At 34.1% G+C, this 16,218-nt stretch overlaps 1 protein-coding gene across 3 annotated transcripts in view; it reads left to right on the top strand.

The window, feature by feature from the left end:
- LOC145242127 (synaptic vesicular amine transporter-like) overlaps positions 1-16,218 on the top strand; it is an 802,797-nt gene that overhangs the window by 579,898 nt on the left and 206,681 nt on the right. For all 3 annotated transcript variants that reach the window (XM_080105051.1, XM_080105049.1, XM_080105050.1), the window contains exons 9-10: positions 8,778-8,867; positions 16,026-16,127. In XM_080105051.1, the coding sequence (XP_079961177.1) occupies positions 8,778-8,867; positions 16,026-16,127 (192 nt within the window). The remainder of the gene's footprint in view (positions 1-8,777; positions 8,868-16,025; positions 16,128-16,218) is intronic.

Here is a 16,218-nt window from a genome sequence, read left to right as displayed (position 1 = left end):
CCGATTTTTTTGAATTTTAAAAAAATTTTCTGAATTTGTATATATTTTTTTAAATCCAAATTGATTAAACAACATTGGTTTTTCTATCGACATTTCCTTTTTCCTGTTTTCTGTTAATTTCTTACATCGTATTTTAAGTGTTTACTGCTTATGTAAATGTTATAGTCAAAGTAGGTCAAATATTTCGCAACTCGCAATCAAATAAAATATATGGACATTCAAAAACATACTTCGCGTTTCCCACGTTCAACTACAGCAATTGATTTAGATAGTCATTACACGATCGTCTACGAGGATAAATTCTCGATAGAATTAAAGTTGGATACAATAACACAACGGAAAAAAGAATTCAAAGAAATGATATTTTATTGTGCTGTTGTCAGTGCCTTTTCTTCTGCCAGTTGGACACTCAAAACACGGACACTTGTTGGTTAGGCTTTAACAAGGCTTATTAAAATGATAAAACAGAAACTTCGTATGCTGTATGTGTGCGTGCGTGTGTGTGTGAGAGAGAGAGAGAGAGAGAGAGAGAGAGAGAGAGAGAGAGAGAGAGAGAGAGAGATTTCGTTACTTCAGCCGCCCTACGGTGCTGGTCCCGTTTTTGTAGACAGGACGAAAAATTCCTTCTTCTCTCATTCGTTTTACCGTCTAAGGGCGAAGAAGAGGGCCCCGCCCGGAAGTTCGACCCCGACTCCTAAACGTTTCCATTAACACGATTATATAAAATTAACACTGTGTGAACAATTCGTTTTGGTTTGATTTATACAAAAGTAACCAATGAAGATTGGAATGGTTCCGGTGGAGTGGTGAAATTTACGAAATGTTTGAAAAATCTACATTTAAAATAATAAAATAGTGCGTGTGTGTTTCTCGCCTGTTCGTTACTTATACGTTCTTTTTATTATTTATAATTTAAAAAAACACGCACCACGTAAAATAAATAAATCATTTTGAAGACGGTGTTCAGTATTATGGTTCTTTTGTGTTTCTGCATATGGCCGAGTGGTCCTAGACGTTGTATCAAAGTTTACAGTTATCCAAAGGTGCTGAGTTCAATCCTGAACGAAGGCAGTGAAAAGTAACATTCAAAACAGAGAATCAGCAACTATGTCCCAGAGCCTAGCTGGAGTCCGAACACCGTACTCCCGTAATAATAATAAAGGATTGGGTTCGAGACTCCTAACAAACGGTTCCCCAGTTCGTTACAAAACACCTGATGAAGGCAAAACGGCCGAAACGTTGTGACAATAACAACCAAGATGAGGAAGTCAGTCTGACAATCTCAATCAACGGTGTTCAGTATTATGGTTCTTTTGTGTTTCCGCAAATAAAGGAACACATTAAATTTTTTTTTATGAGTAGGGCCCACCAACAATTACGTTTTTCATATACTTGTTTTATTATTTGATATTTTCATTTTTCAAATTATTGAAATGATTCTAACGCGTTTTGAAAGATCTTATGTTTTCTTAAACGTCCTCTTCAGAAATTTTGTAAAAAGAGATGATTTGGAAAAGCTATTTTGGGAAAAAGTGTTTTTTTCCCAAGGAATGTCAATGGAATTTGTCTCTAAACTTTTTCAAACTCAAGTGTGCTCACCCCTGGTTTCGTTGGGGCTAGTTCATTTCATATTGAGTAGGAATTGGAATCGTGGGTGTGTGGGCGTTTTTTTTATTTTTCATTTCTAATTCCCCCCCTTACTTGTGTGGAGGTGTGTGGTGCATATGTGTATGCTTTTTGTGGCTATTTTACCTTATAAGTGTGTCTGTGTGCGTGTGTTTGCATGTGGATGAGAGCGTGTGTTTGTGTGTATGTGTGTATTTTTCTTGTATTGACTTGTAAAATATAGGTTATATTTCGTAGTCTAAATAAACTATGTCTAATTTCTGTTTTTTTTGTTGTTGTTGTTATTGTTGTTGTTTTTTTTAAATTTTGATTTATACCTTTTAATTTCTTTCAATTATGACTTTCGTTTTAGTCTGTTAAGATCCTATTTACAATGCTATCCCCACGGGACAGGGTTAGACACCAGGGTCGTTTTTTTTTTAATCTGGAGAAAAGGAACAAAAATAAAAATTTTCTCCTCCACTGACAGAGAACAAGTAATTGAAGTGCAGCATCTGAAGAACAGATATTACACTTTGAGTTATATATTTTTTATTCACTATGAAAGTTAACAACAAAACAGATATAAATAAAAAATTAGGCACAAGGCCACTTAAAAATTGGGGAGGGGGTGTCTATGGTCATCCTCATCCCTGTACACTTGCTTGTCTATGCTTTAGATAAAGTTCTTATTCACCACAATACCTCAAGCACACCGGGGGGGGGTCGTCCTACATAAGATTCACAAATCATATTGTATGTGGGTGTTTTTATTTATTTTATTTTATTATTTAAATTATATTATTACTATTAGATACTACACTTTGATCTTGGCTCGAATGCCAAGAACGTCTGTTAAGATATCCATAATATTTAGTATTAGAAATACTTATAACTTAATAGTTATAATTTAATAACTAACTATAATATTTTGGATATTGTTATCCCCTTGTGAGTTAGTATTTTCTGGATTGTTCTTGGCCTATGTTATTATATAGAATGTTTTGTATTATTATTCATCGGACTACTGTTCTCATCTTGAGTGTGATTTTCACAACGTTTCGATCGATATAATCTCCGACCTTTTTCAGGTGTATCTTGTCGAACTCGAGATTCGACAAAATACACCTGAAGAAGGTCGGAGGTAATATCCACTATGAATAATAATACAAATAACAAATCCTCATCTCAAAAATTCAGAAACGCCAAATCTATGTTTATTTAGAAATTCCTAAATTGTCATTTAAATTTCTCTGATGACATTTCAAATTTATTGTAAAACACCAGAAACGTTATAAAATGTCTTTATTTGTATTATACGGCATTGATTAAAATCATTTGTTGATAAAAAAAAGAGGGATATTCATGAATAAAGATAAAGTATTTCTTAGTGCTGTTGGTCTAATAGTAACGTTTGGCTGGTATTGTTCAATGTGTTACATCAAAGATAAGGGGAATTTTGTGCCTGTGTGTGTGGACGTGCATGTGCGTGCTTCAATGTGTCTGTTCTGATTTATGTATGCGGTGTACACATGTATATGTATGTGTGTATGTATGAGTGTGTTTTGCATTTTGTGGCCCCACTCATTTAAATATACATTATTCTTTCGCTGGAATCTCTTAACCCGTTTCACACACACACACACACACACACACACACACACACACATATACACACACACACACACACACACACACACACATAAAACCTACCCCTGGTCGTTATCTGGTCACCTCGTATGTAGTCCATGTTTTATTGTATTTGTCTGGTTTGAAATTCTCTAAAACAAAAAGTTTATTTCCTTTTGAAATGAAATCAATTTTCAATTTATGTAGAATTTGAAAACATATGATTGCTAAACTATCTCTCAAATAGCCATTTTCACTGGTTTTAGTAGTGCTTTTAGTAGGGCCTCCACAATTTTAATTAGTGCATGCAGTAGTGATCTGGAGGCTTCCTGTTTTTTTATTTTTTTCACTCATCACTTTAAAAAACTTTTTTGAAGACAATAAAAGACAATATAATCTCGAAATCACTTTTTATTTTGAACATTTTTCATCTTACCCTTTTAAGGACCAACGGGTAGTCTAGTATATATATATATATATATATATATATATATATATATATATATATATATACTAGCAAAAGTACCCATCGTTGACTGGGTTCAAAAACAGCCTACAGAAAATGGACTCTGAGTTATGAAAGTATGATAGGTTATTAAAAGGAAGGATTGTAAAGAGATAGCTTCGAATTTGGGGGTATCAAAACCAAAGCAAAATATGATGAAAGTAAAAATAAAATAGATAAACCCCATAATTTATTATACCATACCTATTCACACTGAAACACCTATCACAATATTCTGTGGATCTATATTAAAAAACCTTGTTAAACTTTGTGACATATTTCCATTCTATGGAGGTCAGGTGCGAACGAACCCCCCCCCCATAATTTTATTATACCATATTCTTCAAATTGAAACATAATTATCAAAGTATACTTACGCAAATAGATATGAAAAGTCTTTATTAAAGTTTGTGCCTATTTCCATTCTATGGAGGCCAGGCGCGAATGCAGACCCCACAATTTTATTATACCATCCCTATTTAAGTTCAAACATACTTATCAAATTATTCTTATGTACATCTATATTAAAAACACTTGTAAACGTTTTATTTTTTAATTTTTATATTTTTTATTTCCATACTTTGTGGACCAGGCGCGAACGCAGACCCCACAATTTTAATGAACCACCGTTCTGCAGGATCAAACATACCCATTCCTGTGTCTCGATACATCTCCTATCATTATATGTAATGAGTTTTTTTTTAAAATAGTCAACCATATAGGAGCCTATTCGTGACCAGACACACACATAGACATTCAGCTTTATATATATATATATATATATATATATATATATATATATATATATATAATAGTCCCAAAAATAGTGTCTTTGTTAGCCCTAAAAGAGCCCCTGTGGCACACCCAAGAGTTATCACGAAGTATAGACAAGCATATTATATAGAAATTTTTATAAAACTTTTCAGAAAGTTTTATAAAAATTCAAGACATCAATTTAAAAAAATAAAATTTTTAACAAGCACAAAAGTGTCAATTTCAGCCAATTTAACTTGAAAGGCACCTCGGGAAGGGGGGCGACTGGAGTTTTCCCAGAAAATCTGTTCTGTTTCTTTTTTTTGCTCATATCATGTTTAATGTTTGTGCAAAATTTCAAACATTCCAAGGCGTAGTTATTGAGAAAATTGCGGACAGACGAACGGACCAACGGCCAAGGGTGAATTTACAGGTCCACCCTCCCTTTGTCAGGGAACCAAAAAGTATTGACAACTCAATCAAAAATCTTAAAGAACAATAATTTGTTAAAAAGCCAATTGACATTGTTATTAAATGAGAAGAGTTTAATAAAAACGCGGGAATAACGGGAAAATACACGAGTTGTTCTGCGCATGCGCGAATAAAGGAGTCGAAGGAAATGCAAACTAATGAATAGTGAAATGTGAAAAATTTTTAACTTTGACCTTTTGCGAGGGTGATGGTAGTGGTGGTGGTAGTTTATGCAGAATGGTAGGACGTGGAAAATAAAAAGATTTTATCAAAAGTAAAAGATGGCAGTTTATCGAGAAATGCTTTATACGATCGAATGGAGATGCAAAGTGATAATACTCATTTAATGAGTGTGTGCGTGTGCGTGTGGGGGGGGAGAGAGAAAGAAATAACAATAGTGAAAGAGTGGGAAGAGAGATGATGAGACAGAGAAAGTGGGGGAAATCGATAAGAATAGAAAAAGGAGGGTGAAATCGAAAAAGAGATAACAGGAGTAATCAATAAAAAACAGAGAGAGAGGGGGAGATTATCGATTTCTCTCTCTCTCTCTCTCTCTCTCTCTCTCTCTCTCTCTCTCTCTCTCTATCGTTGACAGCAATAGCAATGAGGAGAGTGATAAAAAGAAAGCTAACAAGAAAGTGAATAACTTGTTATAACATAAAGAAAGGGAGAGAATGATAGAGAGAAAAAGGAGTAGACACCGAGGAGAGTTATAATGAAAGCGGGGGAGGGGGGTGATGACGAGAGAGAATAGACAAGTGGAGGAAAAGGTAAGATAAAATGAGAAAGTATTGCGGGAATAAACCACAACGAGTGTGTGTGTGTGTGTGTGTGTGTGTGTGTGTGTGTGTGTGTGTGTGTGTGTGTGTGTGTGTGTGTGTGTGTGTGTGCGCGCGTGTGTGCGTGCGTGCGCGTGTGTGTATGATGAGAAAAATGGAAATAGTATTCCGACGAAACAGAGAAATAAAAAGTAGTAAACCAAGTTGCGTGGTCATCAACGTTTCGTCTTTTTATTGAGAGACTTCCTCTGGATGAATGAAATTTAAAAAAAACCAAAAAAACACCAGTACAAATATTTGAAAATATATTTTTAATGTAATGAAATGTATGACCCTGTTCCATTTTATTATTATTATTATTATTATTATTATTATTATTATTATTATCTCCACTATTATATAAAAGGAACTTTGTCTGTGAGTTCGTTTCCTATGGACTCGAAAACGGCTGGGTCGATTTTTTTTAAATTTCGCACGAAGGTATTTTATGTGCCTAACAATGTTCTTAGACGTGTTTTGTATCGAAATATCTTAGAAAAGTATCGATAATCGACTTTTTGGTACATCCTCTGTGTGTGTGCGCGTGTGTGTGTGTGTGTGTGTGTGTGGAGAGAGAGAGAGAGAGAGAGAAATATCTATAACGACAGAGAAAGCATGTGCACTATAGAAAGAGAAGAGGACGAGAAACAAAACTCAAGACGTTGCAAAGTCAGATATCGTTGTTGCAGGAATTCAAGTCTGGATGAGAATCAATAAATGACGATAAAGTTTCCTAGCGAAAATGAACCCCAGCTTGTGCAAATTAAATCTTTCCAGATTTCATGATCTGGATGGTATTAATGCTTAGTAGTAACGAGCTTGTGTTCAACGGGTGCATTACTTTCCTTCCGAGGCGGCTCTAATATTTTGTATGTCACGACCAAACAAAAGTTTGTGTTATCGAATGCACATCGACAAATCATAAACAGTACAGAAACTGTGTGCCTCCAACGCTTCCACGATTGGGGACCTTTCATGCAAGATTTTCTCTCGTCATTCCCTGATAGCTACCTTTTGTGGAGTGCATGCTCGCTCTTGGTTTCAAAGTTGGCGCAGCAATATAAAGAAAATAATTAGATCCAGAATTTGGAGAAGGACCATTTTACTAGGCGGTTGCTGCTCCGCTGCTACTGCTGATGTTGTTGTTGTTGTTGTTATAGTGGTGGTGGTGGTGGTGGTGGTGGATCAGCAGCAGCATTAATTCAGATTCGTAGAGATATAGAATGCGAACGGTTTGGTCTCTCTCATTCTTAAATATCAGCAGTTGCTGCAGGGTTTCATCTGAACGAGGAATGGATTATTATGGGATATATAATCTCCAAAGTCGTCTGCAAGTATACGTATTATTCAGAAAGGGTCGCTTGGGGGAGCAGGTATAATATTCAAATACCTCAAAACCTGTTATAAACTAAATTCATATACACCGTTAACAATAATCAATAAATAAACAGCTCCAACCGGGAATTGAGGCAACAACATCGTCAATTGTTACAGTTTGGGGTTATTTTCCTAGTATAAATTCACTTAATTAGGTGCTGAAGGGTTATTAACCAATGGAGTCAATAACAATAAGCGTATAACTAGTATACGTACCAATACTATTAGGTTAGTGCAAAAATAATGTTATTTCTTACGTTCAACTATATATATATATATATAACGACATTATTTTTGCACCAATCTAAAAGTGTTGGTGCAAAAATAATGTCGTTTTTCTTGTTTTTACGTTCAACTATATATATAAAAAAAAAACGATATTATTTTTGCACCAACCTAATGTCAAATGTCCAAGGAACCTATATCTAAAATTTGAAGTGTTTATACCCAAAATTCGCGGAGGAGTTTATCAGAGTTCTCAAAGGTAAAATCGTTGAACTTTGACCTCTTAACAGACAAATTTCTGGCCGAAAACGGATTACAAAGATTTTCCCAAATATCCATACCCTGTATACCAAATTTCGAGTCTGTAGACTGAAAATTGACAGAGTCATTGTGTAGGGAAATGTACACAGACAGACACACACACAAACAAACAGACACTTTCACTTTTATAAATATATAGACATATAAAAACGACATTATTTTTGCACCTGCCTACTATGTCCAATCATAAATCTGTTCAACTAGTCCGAGATTAAAGTAGTACATTCAATATAATCACAAATTGGTGTTCACGAAGTTAAAAGTCCAGCAGTATTATGTGGACTATTGTTCTCATCTAGACTGTTATTTTTATGACGTTTCGGTCGATTAAACCTCCGACCTTCATCAGGTGCATTTTGTCGGATTTATAAATATTTCTGATAAACTCGGAAATTTGCAGGGAATTTCGAACAGAACCCTTTATTTAATCCACGGGGTAACATGCTCTTGTTCTGTCAGCCATGACTGGATAGAAATCTCAAGTAATTTACAGTTGTATTCTAAATGTCGCCCGCACTGAGGATTGAACCTTCGACCACCAGAAGAGTGTAACTTTACAACTAGAATTTTACCAAGTACATTATCTACGGTTGTGGATCAAATACGCTCTTCTGTCTATGTGTATGTAGGTAAGATATTGGTTATACATTTTTTTAAAACTCTTTTTCACCACTTAGACGTGAGGGGCAATTCGATTAAAGTAATTGTAAAACCAGGCACACGGGTGCAACATTGAGGCAATGGGAGAGATTGGTTGCAGGACCCACTAGATTGGAGTTTTAGCGTTTTTACACGAATTTAGAGTTTTGTTTTCTTTACATCAGTTTCTAGGAATAAATGATAATGTATGGTCTATAAGTATCTTCATCTTCATCCCTTCACCTGATTTAAAGACTATATTTTGCTTTTGCATCGAAAACTCATACTTATATGCTATAATTATCTATCATGGTGGTAGTGGTGGCATAAATAAAAATCGAATGCCCTAACTGTCACGACCACAGCACTGACCGAATATTTTGTATTTACTTCGAAAGTTTAATGTGTTTTTTTCTAATCTTTTTATTTCTTAGTTGGACCCCCTTTCGGAGGCGTCATGTATCAGTTTGGTGGCAAAGAACTCCCTTTTCTTATATTAGCAGTCGTTGCCATTATCGATGGATGTAAGTATACAGTTTTCATTTCTTTTTTTGTCTTGCTTTGTATCGCACTAGAACAACGGTTCCCAACCTTATTTTGCTCGTGAACCCCCTGAAAACTATTTTATTATCCATGGATTCCGTATATGCATATATAAATATTTTTTTTGATTGAATATTTGTTTTTAGAGTAGTAAAAACTGATAATGAGTCAAGTTCGTTATTTTATTTATCTTCTTTCGAGGTGATTAGACACAAAGTTAAGTGTGACTTTGATGAAACTTTCTGTGAAAGGAACCAGATTCCAACAGTGCACACGTAGGTTTTCAGTCCATAGTTATAATTTGACTTCAGTGCAGTTTATTTTAAAAGATTATTAGATGAATATACTCTTTGCTCTTTATTTTTAATGTGTGAAAGGTGATAATGTATGCATAATGATTGGCGTACTAACAATAAAAAGGATACAAAGTGGTAGCACTCCTTCTGAAGTTAAGCCTGGGTCTTTTTGGACTTGTGGGCCGGCGCTGAGTCCTGCTGCCACACCCAGGTTCTACCAGCGGCCACCTGATTACACCAGTCGATCACCACAATCTTCAGCATATCAAGGTACACTTTGGTGTTGACTTTCAAGTCGACTTTGAAGATGTGAGGTGGCATAATGGGACCCTCATTTGAAACCACATTAAAGACCATAACTGTGGCTGTGATACTTTGTTTTCATCACTCTGCGCACATCCTTGTTATTCGTGTAAACCCAGTGATACATTTTGAGGTTGCTGGCAATGGTCCTGTTGTCATAACTTGGATCGGTAGAGAGCATGAGTTGTACAGCAGTGCATCTCCGATCTCGCTCATTGAACATTGTGTCACTTTCAGACATAATAGAAGGCTCCTATCGTTCTTGGGATTTGTAAACAACTGGCCAACTAGTAGATGGTTGGCAACAAAAAAAGAGAACTGGTTTTCATCAAAGGGAAATGGAATCATGTCGTCTTTTCTATGAAAAATTTTATCGTTCCATCCTGTATAAGAAACGAAATAAGATTTAACAAATACATAAATTTATTTTCAAATCTATTATAATTTTTATTTAAAAAATATTCGATTGACTTACCTCAAAGGTATTTTCTGGGTGTCTTTAATGCCACAAAAATTTCTTTAGAAATTTAAGTGAGATCTTCTACAACGGAACACTAATTTAATAAACCGTTTATGACGATTCCAATAGCTTTCTAATATCTGTTTTGTTTTGTTTTTTTCGCTAAAGTTAATGCTTTTAAAAATATTATAATATAGACTGAAGTAATTTAATTTTTTGTATCAACCCTGAGTGCAATGTGTTATTTAATAAATTTAAATTGAATCGTAGAGAATGAACTCCTTAAAAACAAGTGAAGCATACATGGTCCCCCGTGAGTGCACAGTGAACGAAGCATAAATAAAATGACTAAGTTCAGTATCCCCCCCATTTAGCCCCAAAAGTCCCCAGGGGAGATGAAATCCTGGTGAAAATGAAAAAAAGGTGCAGTTTTAGGCCTTAACAAATGTAAATTTGAATTCTGCACCATGTAAAAAAGAAATGACTGTCCATCTTCCCTCTCCCTATTGAGCCCCAAAAGTCCCCATATTTAAATTTGAGTTCAGCACCACGCACAATTGCTAAATAGACATACACAGAAAATTTTGGACAAATATGTGAAAATAGTCTCAAATGTGAGTGTTTTTATTAGCCCTAAAAGAGCCCCTGGGACACATCCAAAAGTTATCGTGAAGTATAGACAAACAAAATTATATAGCAATTACTAACGTTCAGAAAGTTTTATAAAAATCCAAGGCATCAATTTTTTTAATAAGCACAAAAGTCTCAATTTTAATCATTTTAACCCAAAAAGCACCTCCAGGGGGCAACTGGAGTTTTCCCGGAAAATCCGTTCTGTTACTTTTTAATCATATCATGTTTAATGTTTGTTTAAAATTTCAAAAAATTTCAAGGCGTAGTTATTGAGAAAAGTGCACACAGACGAACGCACGAGGGTGAATTTACAGGTCCACCCTCCTTTTGTCGGGGGGGAGGCAATAATTTAACGGGATATGCACACGATGTCTGCGTTTTTAAATTAATAAGTTTTGTAAAAGAAAAAGAAAACCGCAGCCTGCATTAAAAAATAAATCCCGGTTACATCAAACAATAATATTTACCATTTACTCATTTGTATGGTGATTGTTTTAAAAAATAAATGGATTTCGTTTGTTCGTTTTTGTTCATACATTACGTCAATTCCAATACAGCAGCCGGTTCTCTGCATTGCTATAGCCTTCTTATACTCTTCCACATCTAAAAAAAAATAAATATTTAAATAGTTAAAAGAAAAAATTAAATTGAATAATCGTAGAGAATTAAATCATTTTAAAACAAGAAATTACTCGATAGACACCATCTCTGCGTTTGTTTGTTAAAATGTTTTGTTTAAAAAGGAATACCGATTCCAAGAAAAAAAAAACGCACCCTACATAAAAAAGGCAAGATTAAAGATTGAGTGACAAAATACTCTCGATCCCTATATCATAAAAATGAACCAAATTCACCTAATCACCGATTGAAATTTTAATCACGTGATTCTTTATAAAGGATTTAAAATAAAATTAAACTCTTTTCCCATTTTTGGAAAACAATTTTTCAATTTCTTAATTACATCTTATAATGGACTATGCCAACAAGAAGATGATTGTGGTTGTTTTTTAATAAATTCTATTCATATTGTATAAAATTAAAAATAAAAAGGTTTATATTGTTTAAAATTATAAAAAGTTATGTTTATATTATTTAAAATTAAAAATAAACGTTTATATTGTTTAAAATTATAAATGTTCTATTTATATTGTTTAAATTTAAAAATAAAAAAGGTTTATATTGTTTAAAATTAAAAATAAAAGTTTTTATTATTTAAAATTATAAAAAGTTCTAATTATATTGTTTAAAATTTAAAATAAAAAAGTTTATATTGTGTAAAATTATAAAAAGTTATATTTATATTGTTTATTATTTTAAAAATGTTCTGTTTATATTGTTTATTTTTGAGAAAGAAGTTCTACTTATTTAAAACTGTTATCTTCTGAAATACCGATATCGTTGTTTAGATATTGTTTGCATAGTAACATAACGATGATTAGGGGAGTTTGGTTCCTTTTATGTGATATAGAAATCGAGAGTATTTTTCCACTCAATCTCCAATCTTGCCATAAAAAAATATATTCCCCCACTTTTCTTTCAATCTTTCCTTAATATTTTAAATCGACAAATGAAATAAACAACTCAGGTTGTGTATATTTTTTTTACAAATGATTCGTGCGCTGACAGTCAATCGGTGTCGATTGAAAAGTGTCCCTTTTGGGTCCGTCGGCTTCCGGGGCCATTATTCCATACTTTATCCGAGAGAAGATACTTAGATATGGAGTGAAAAATAATCAGAGGTCGCAAGAGAGAATTATTTGAAAAGAAACTACACAGTGTATTCTTCAAGAATATAAACTTTAGAGATAATAAGAGATGAAATTAGTTGGTTAAGAGTGATCTTAAAAGATCTATTGAGAACGTTTTAATGGCAGCCCAAGAACAAACTATTCGCACTAGTGTTGGAATTTTTTTGTATCAACAACTATGCGTCTCACTGTATACATTTATTATATTTTTTATTCTGGCTCTTATATTTGATTTTCTATATTTCGTATCTTTTATTGAACTTGTGTTCGTACGAAACTCCCTTTAATTTGAATAAAAGGGCAATGCTAGTTTCCTGATAATGACGTCACTGGTTCCAGCGCAAAAATCGACCTCTTTTGGATTCCTACAGCGAGGAGACTGGACGTGGATTCATTGCCTGTTGTAGATGAGGGATCTCCTGAGTCTTTCCTTCTAAGAAGTATAACCCGGCAAAAAATATCCGGTCGCGACGAGGCGAACTTCTTTGAACTTTATATACACGGCTACGATATGCGCGTATATTGAAGGAAAGTAATTTGGAATAATTTCAAAGACTGTAAATTGTCAAAAAGGGCACGTGTGCTGTCTACCATCAACTTTGTGACTACGTTCCTTACAATTGTATTTATTGACAGAGTGATTAGGAAGTACTCTTATTTCATTTTTTTAATAACTGTATTCATTTGTTGAGACGATGTTTTCAATATGAGAACTATTTTTTTTTTTTTTTTTTTTTTTTTTGTATTTTGTTACCTGCCGTTCTCCGGTTCTATATTTTAATGGATTTCTTTGTTTTTTGTATTTAATGCCTGCAAAGGGAAAAGTTTTGCAACTTTTTGCAAATAAAATCTCTGCTTCGTTTTAAAACAAGACCTTTCTATTCTATTCTTACACCCACCCCCGCCATTTTTTATTTCATCCTTTTATTTTCTGCAGGCTGTTAGTTTCGCGTCGAATTTATCTGAAAGAGGATAAATTTCCGACACTAGGTCCATAAACACTACCTTGATAAAATTGCAGAATCACTGATGTGCAGATAGTGTAACGAAAGGGAAGAAACATTAGCGCATATTGTATCAGAATGCCTAGCTTTGCATCAATATAAAAAATGGAGACACAAGAAAGTCGCTCAGGTCCAATACTAGAATATATGCAAACTCTATGAATTAAACCACAACAAGAAGTGTCAGGAGCATACACCGGATGTAATACAAGAAAACGACGATGTCAGACTTTTTGGGGAGGGGCATGCGCATAAAAAATGATAAGATCCTTGAACACTCCAAACATGACATAATTTTTCTAAACAAAACTAGAACTTGCTTACTCATTGACATAGCCTACATTTTCAGTGCCAGAGTGCAAAGGAAAGAACATGATTAAATGAATATCAAGACCTGAAATAGGAATTAGTTAAACTATGGAAATGTTAAGAAGTCAAGATGATTCTAATAAATAGAACGTTTGGCACCATAAAAGTAACAATACATGGTTTAAGCAAATTGACGAGAGACTTTCTTTTTCAATTTTTCAAAAAGCTTGCCTGTTAGGAATGGCGAAAGTTTGAATGTCTAAAATTAAAGTAACTGACTTAACGTTCAAGGAAAAAAATCCAACTAAAAACATCCAAAACTTGAGATTACTACTAATAATAATTTATACTCCTATAAATTTGTTGGTTTTTGTGTATTGATATTCATATTAAAATCCCTTCTTCTATTAGTATTTATTTGCTTTCCCACCAAAGCAAAATGTGACACGAGGTCGTTTTTAAAGTGGGGTTAAACCAGCTCCCCGAAAAAAAAGGGAAAAGGGGCACTCTGGTTGGGTCCAAAAATAGTAATTGTCCCAGTATAAAGGGTTTCCCCTCCATTGACTGGGACAAATTACCTTAAGTGCAGCATCTGCAGAACAGATACTACACTTTGATCCCGGCCCGAAGGCCAAGAACAACAGGGTATTTATTTGCTCCGCCACCGAGCAAATTAGGCACAAGGCCGATTTTTAATGTGAGGAGTGAAGGGGAAATGGGGACTAACTCCTCGGGGAGTAGGGGAGCTGGATAGTGACAATTGGTATGAAGGGTTACCCCTACATTGACCAAGGTCTTATGTGGGGTTGCCCCCACATATGGTCTTTGCTTGCAGTATCTGCCGGAAAAGATACTACACTTTGATCCCAGCACAGAGGCCAGGAACAACAGAGTATTTATTTGCTCCCCCGCCGAGCAAATCAGGCACAAGGCCGATTTTTTAAGTGAGGAATGAAGGGGAAATGGGGACCAGCTCCCCGGGGAGTAGGGGAGTTGGATAGTGATAATTGGTATGAAGGGTTGCCCCGACATTGACCAGGGTCTTATATGAGGGGTTGCCCCCACATATGGTCTTTGCTTGAAGTATCTGCCGGATCAGATACTACACTTTGATCGCGGCCCGAAGGCTAGGAACAACAGGAAAAAGGCAAGCCTCTTTTCTATTTATTTAAAAAGAAAATACAACTTTGTTATATATAGGCCGTGGAATTGCATTCTTCTGAAAAAGATCTAGCTAATTTGCATATTCTTTTAAACATTCATTTTAATTAATCCCCTATTAGTTGTTTCGGTTTTCTTATGGGATAATCATCTTTAGTTAACTATTACGTGTAATTATAGTCATGCAGATATTCTACGTGACTTATACTTGCATAATATTTGCGTAAAAAGGTTATAGTAAACACAAAACTCTTTCTATATATACATTTATGTATGCGTTTTTTTTTTTAATGTTGCTACCAAACTCCTCCTAGAGTTTTTGGTCTACAGACATGAAATTTAATATATAGGGTATTCGAACTCATGGGAAACTTTATATTTGGGAAAAACAGTACAAAAGTGTTAAATTTTTTTTTTTTTAAATGGACTTTGCCAGATGATGATCGAACGAGCTACGACAACATTACGAATATGCATGCATAACGTAATAGCTATTGGTTCATGTTTTAATTTTTAGCCTTGCAGCAAACGTCAAAAGAAAAAGAAAATCGTAAGTCAAACATTTTTGATTTCGATTCTCGGTGGTGGCACGCGAGTCTTTTTTTTTTTTTTTTTTTTTAACTTTTTAAATCATTACTATATATTGAGTCCAATATAATATAATAATAAATACGAAATCTGCATTAATCAAAATATCATATTTAATCGTATTTTACGACCGGGCAATGCTGGGCAGCCTGTTGCTGCTGCTGCTGCTGCTGCTGCTGCTGCTGCTAATAATGATAATAATAATAATAATAATAATAATAATAATCATCATCATCATCAAATGAATGAAGATTGAAAAAAAACACCAAGAAAACTCATAATCAATAAAACGTTTATTGAAATAAAAAAAAAATACAAGCGTGTTAAAACAACTTAATTTTTTTAATTCTATTTATAAATAATTTAGTTGCAAAATTAAATCAACCCGGATGCATTTCAGTTTTTATGTATACAAATCATCCATTTTAATATTTTTGATGAAAACAAGAACGATTTTTTTAGAAATCTATTTTAAAAAGTTTTGTAAACTTGTGGCCTTATTTTGAATTGTTTCTATCAGCCTTCCACCTGGACAACGCCGGATAAATGAAGCTGGTCTTTTGAATAAGTTTCCTGTTACCTTTTTTTTTTTTTAAATAAGTTTCCTGTTACCTTTTTTTTTTTTTTTTTCTTCTAGGTCTTCAATTGTTCGTACTACAATTAAAAGTAAAACCAGAACCACAAGAAGGAACATCCTTAAAAGATCTCATCAGAGATCCATATATATTATTAGCTGCCGGTAAGTAAATTACCTTAATATAATGTAGATTCGGTGTGTGTGTGTGTGTGTGTGTGTGTGTGTGTGTAAGTGAGCTGCATTTATTTTTAAC

The sequence above is a fragment of the Euprymna scolopes genome, chromosome 21 (genome assembly GCF_053919585.1).
Source record: "Euprymna scolopes isolate OS-2025 chromosome 21, ASM5391958v1, whole genome shotgun sequence".
In the NCBI taxonomy this organism is placed as follows: domain Eukaryota; kingdom Metazoa; phylum Mollusca; class Cephalopoda; order Sepiida; family Sepiolidae; genus Euprymna; species Euprymna scolopes.
This window is presented reverse-complemented; position numbering and strand designations above follow the sequence as displayed.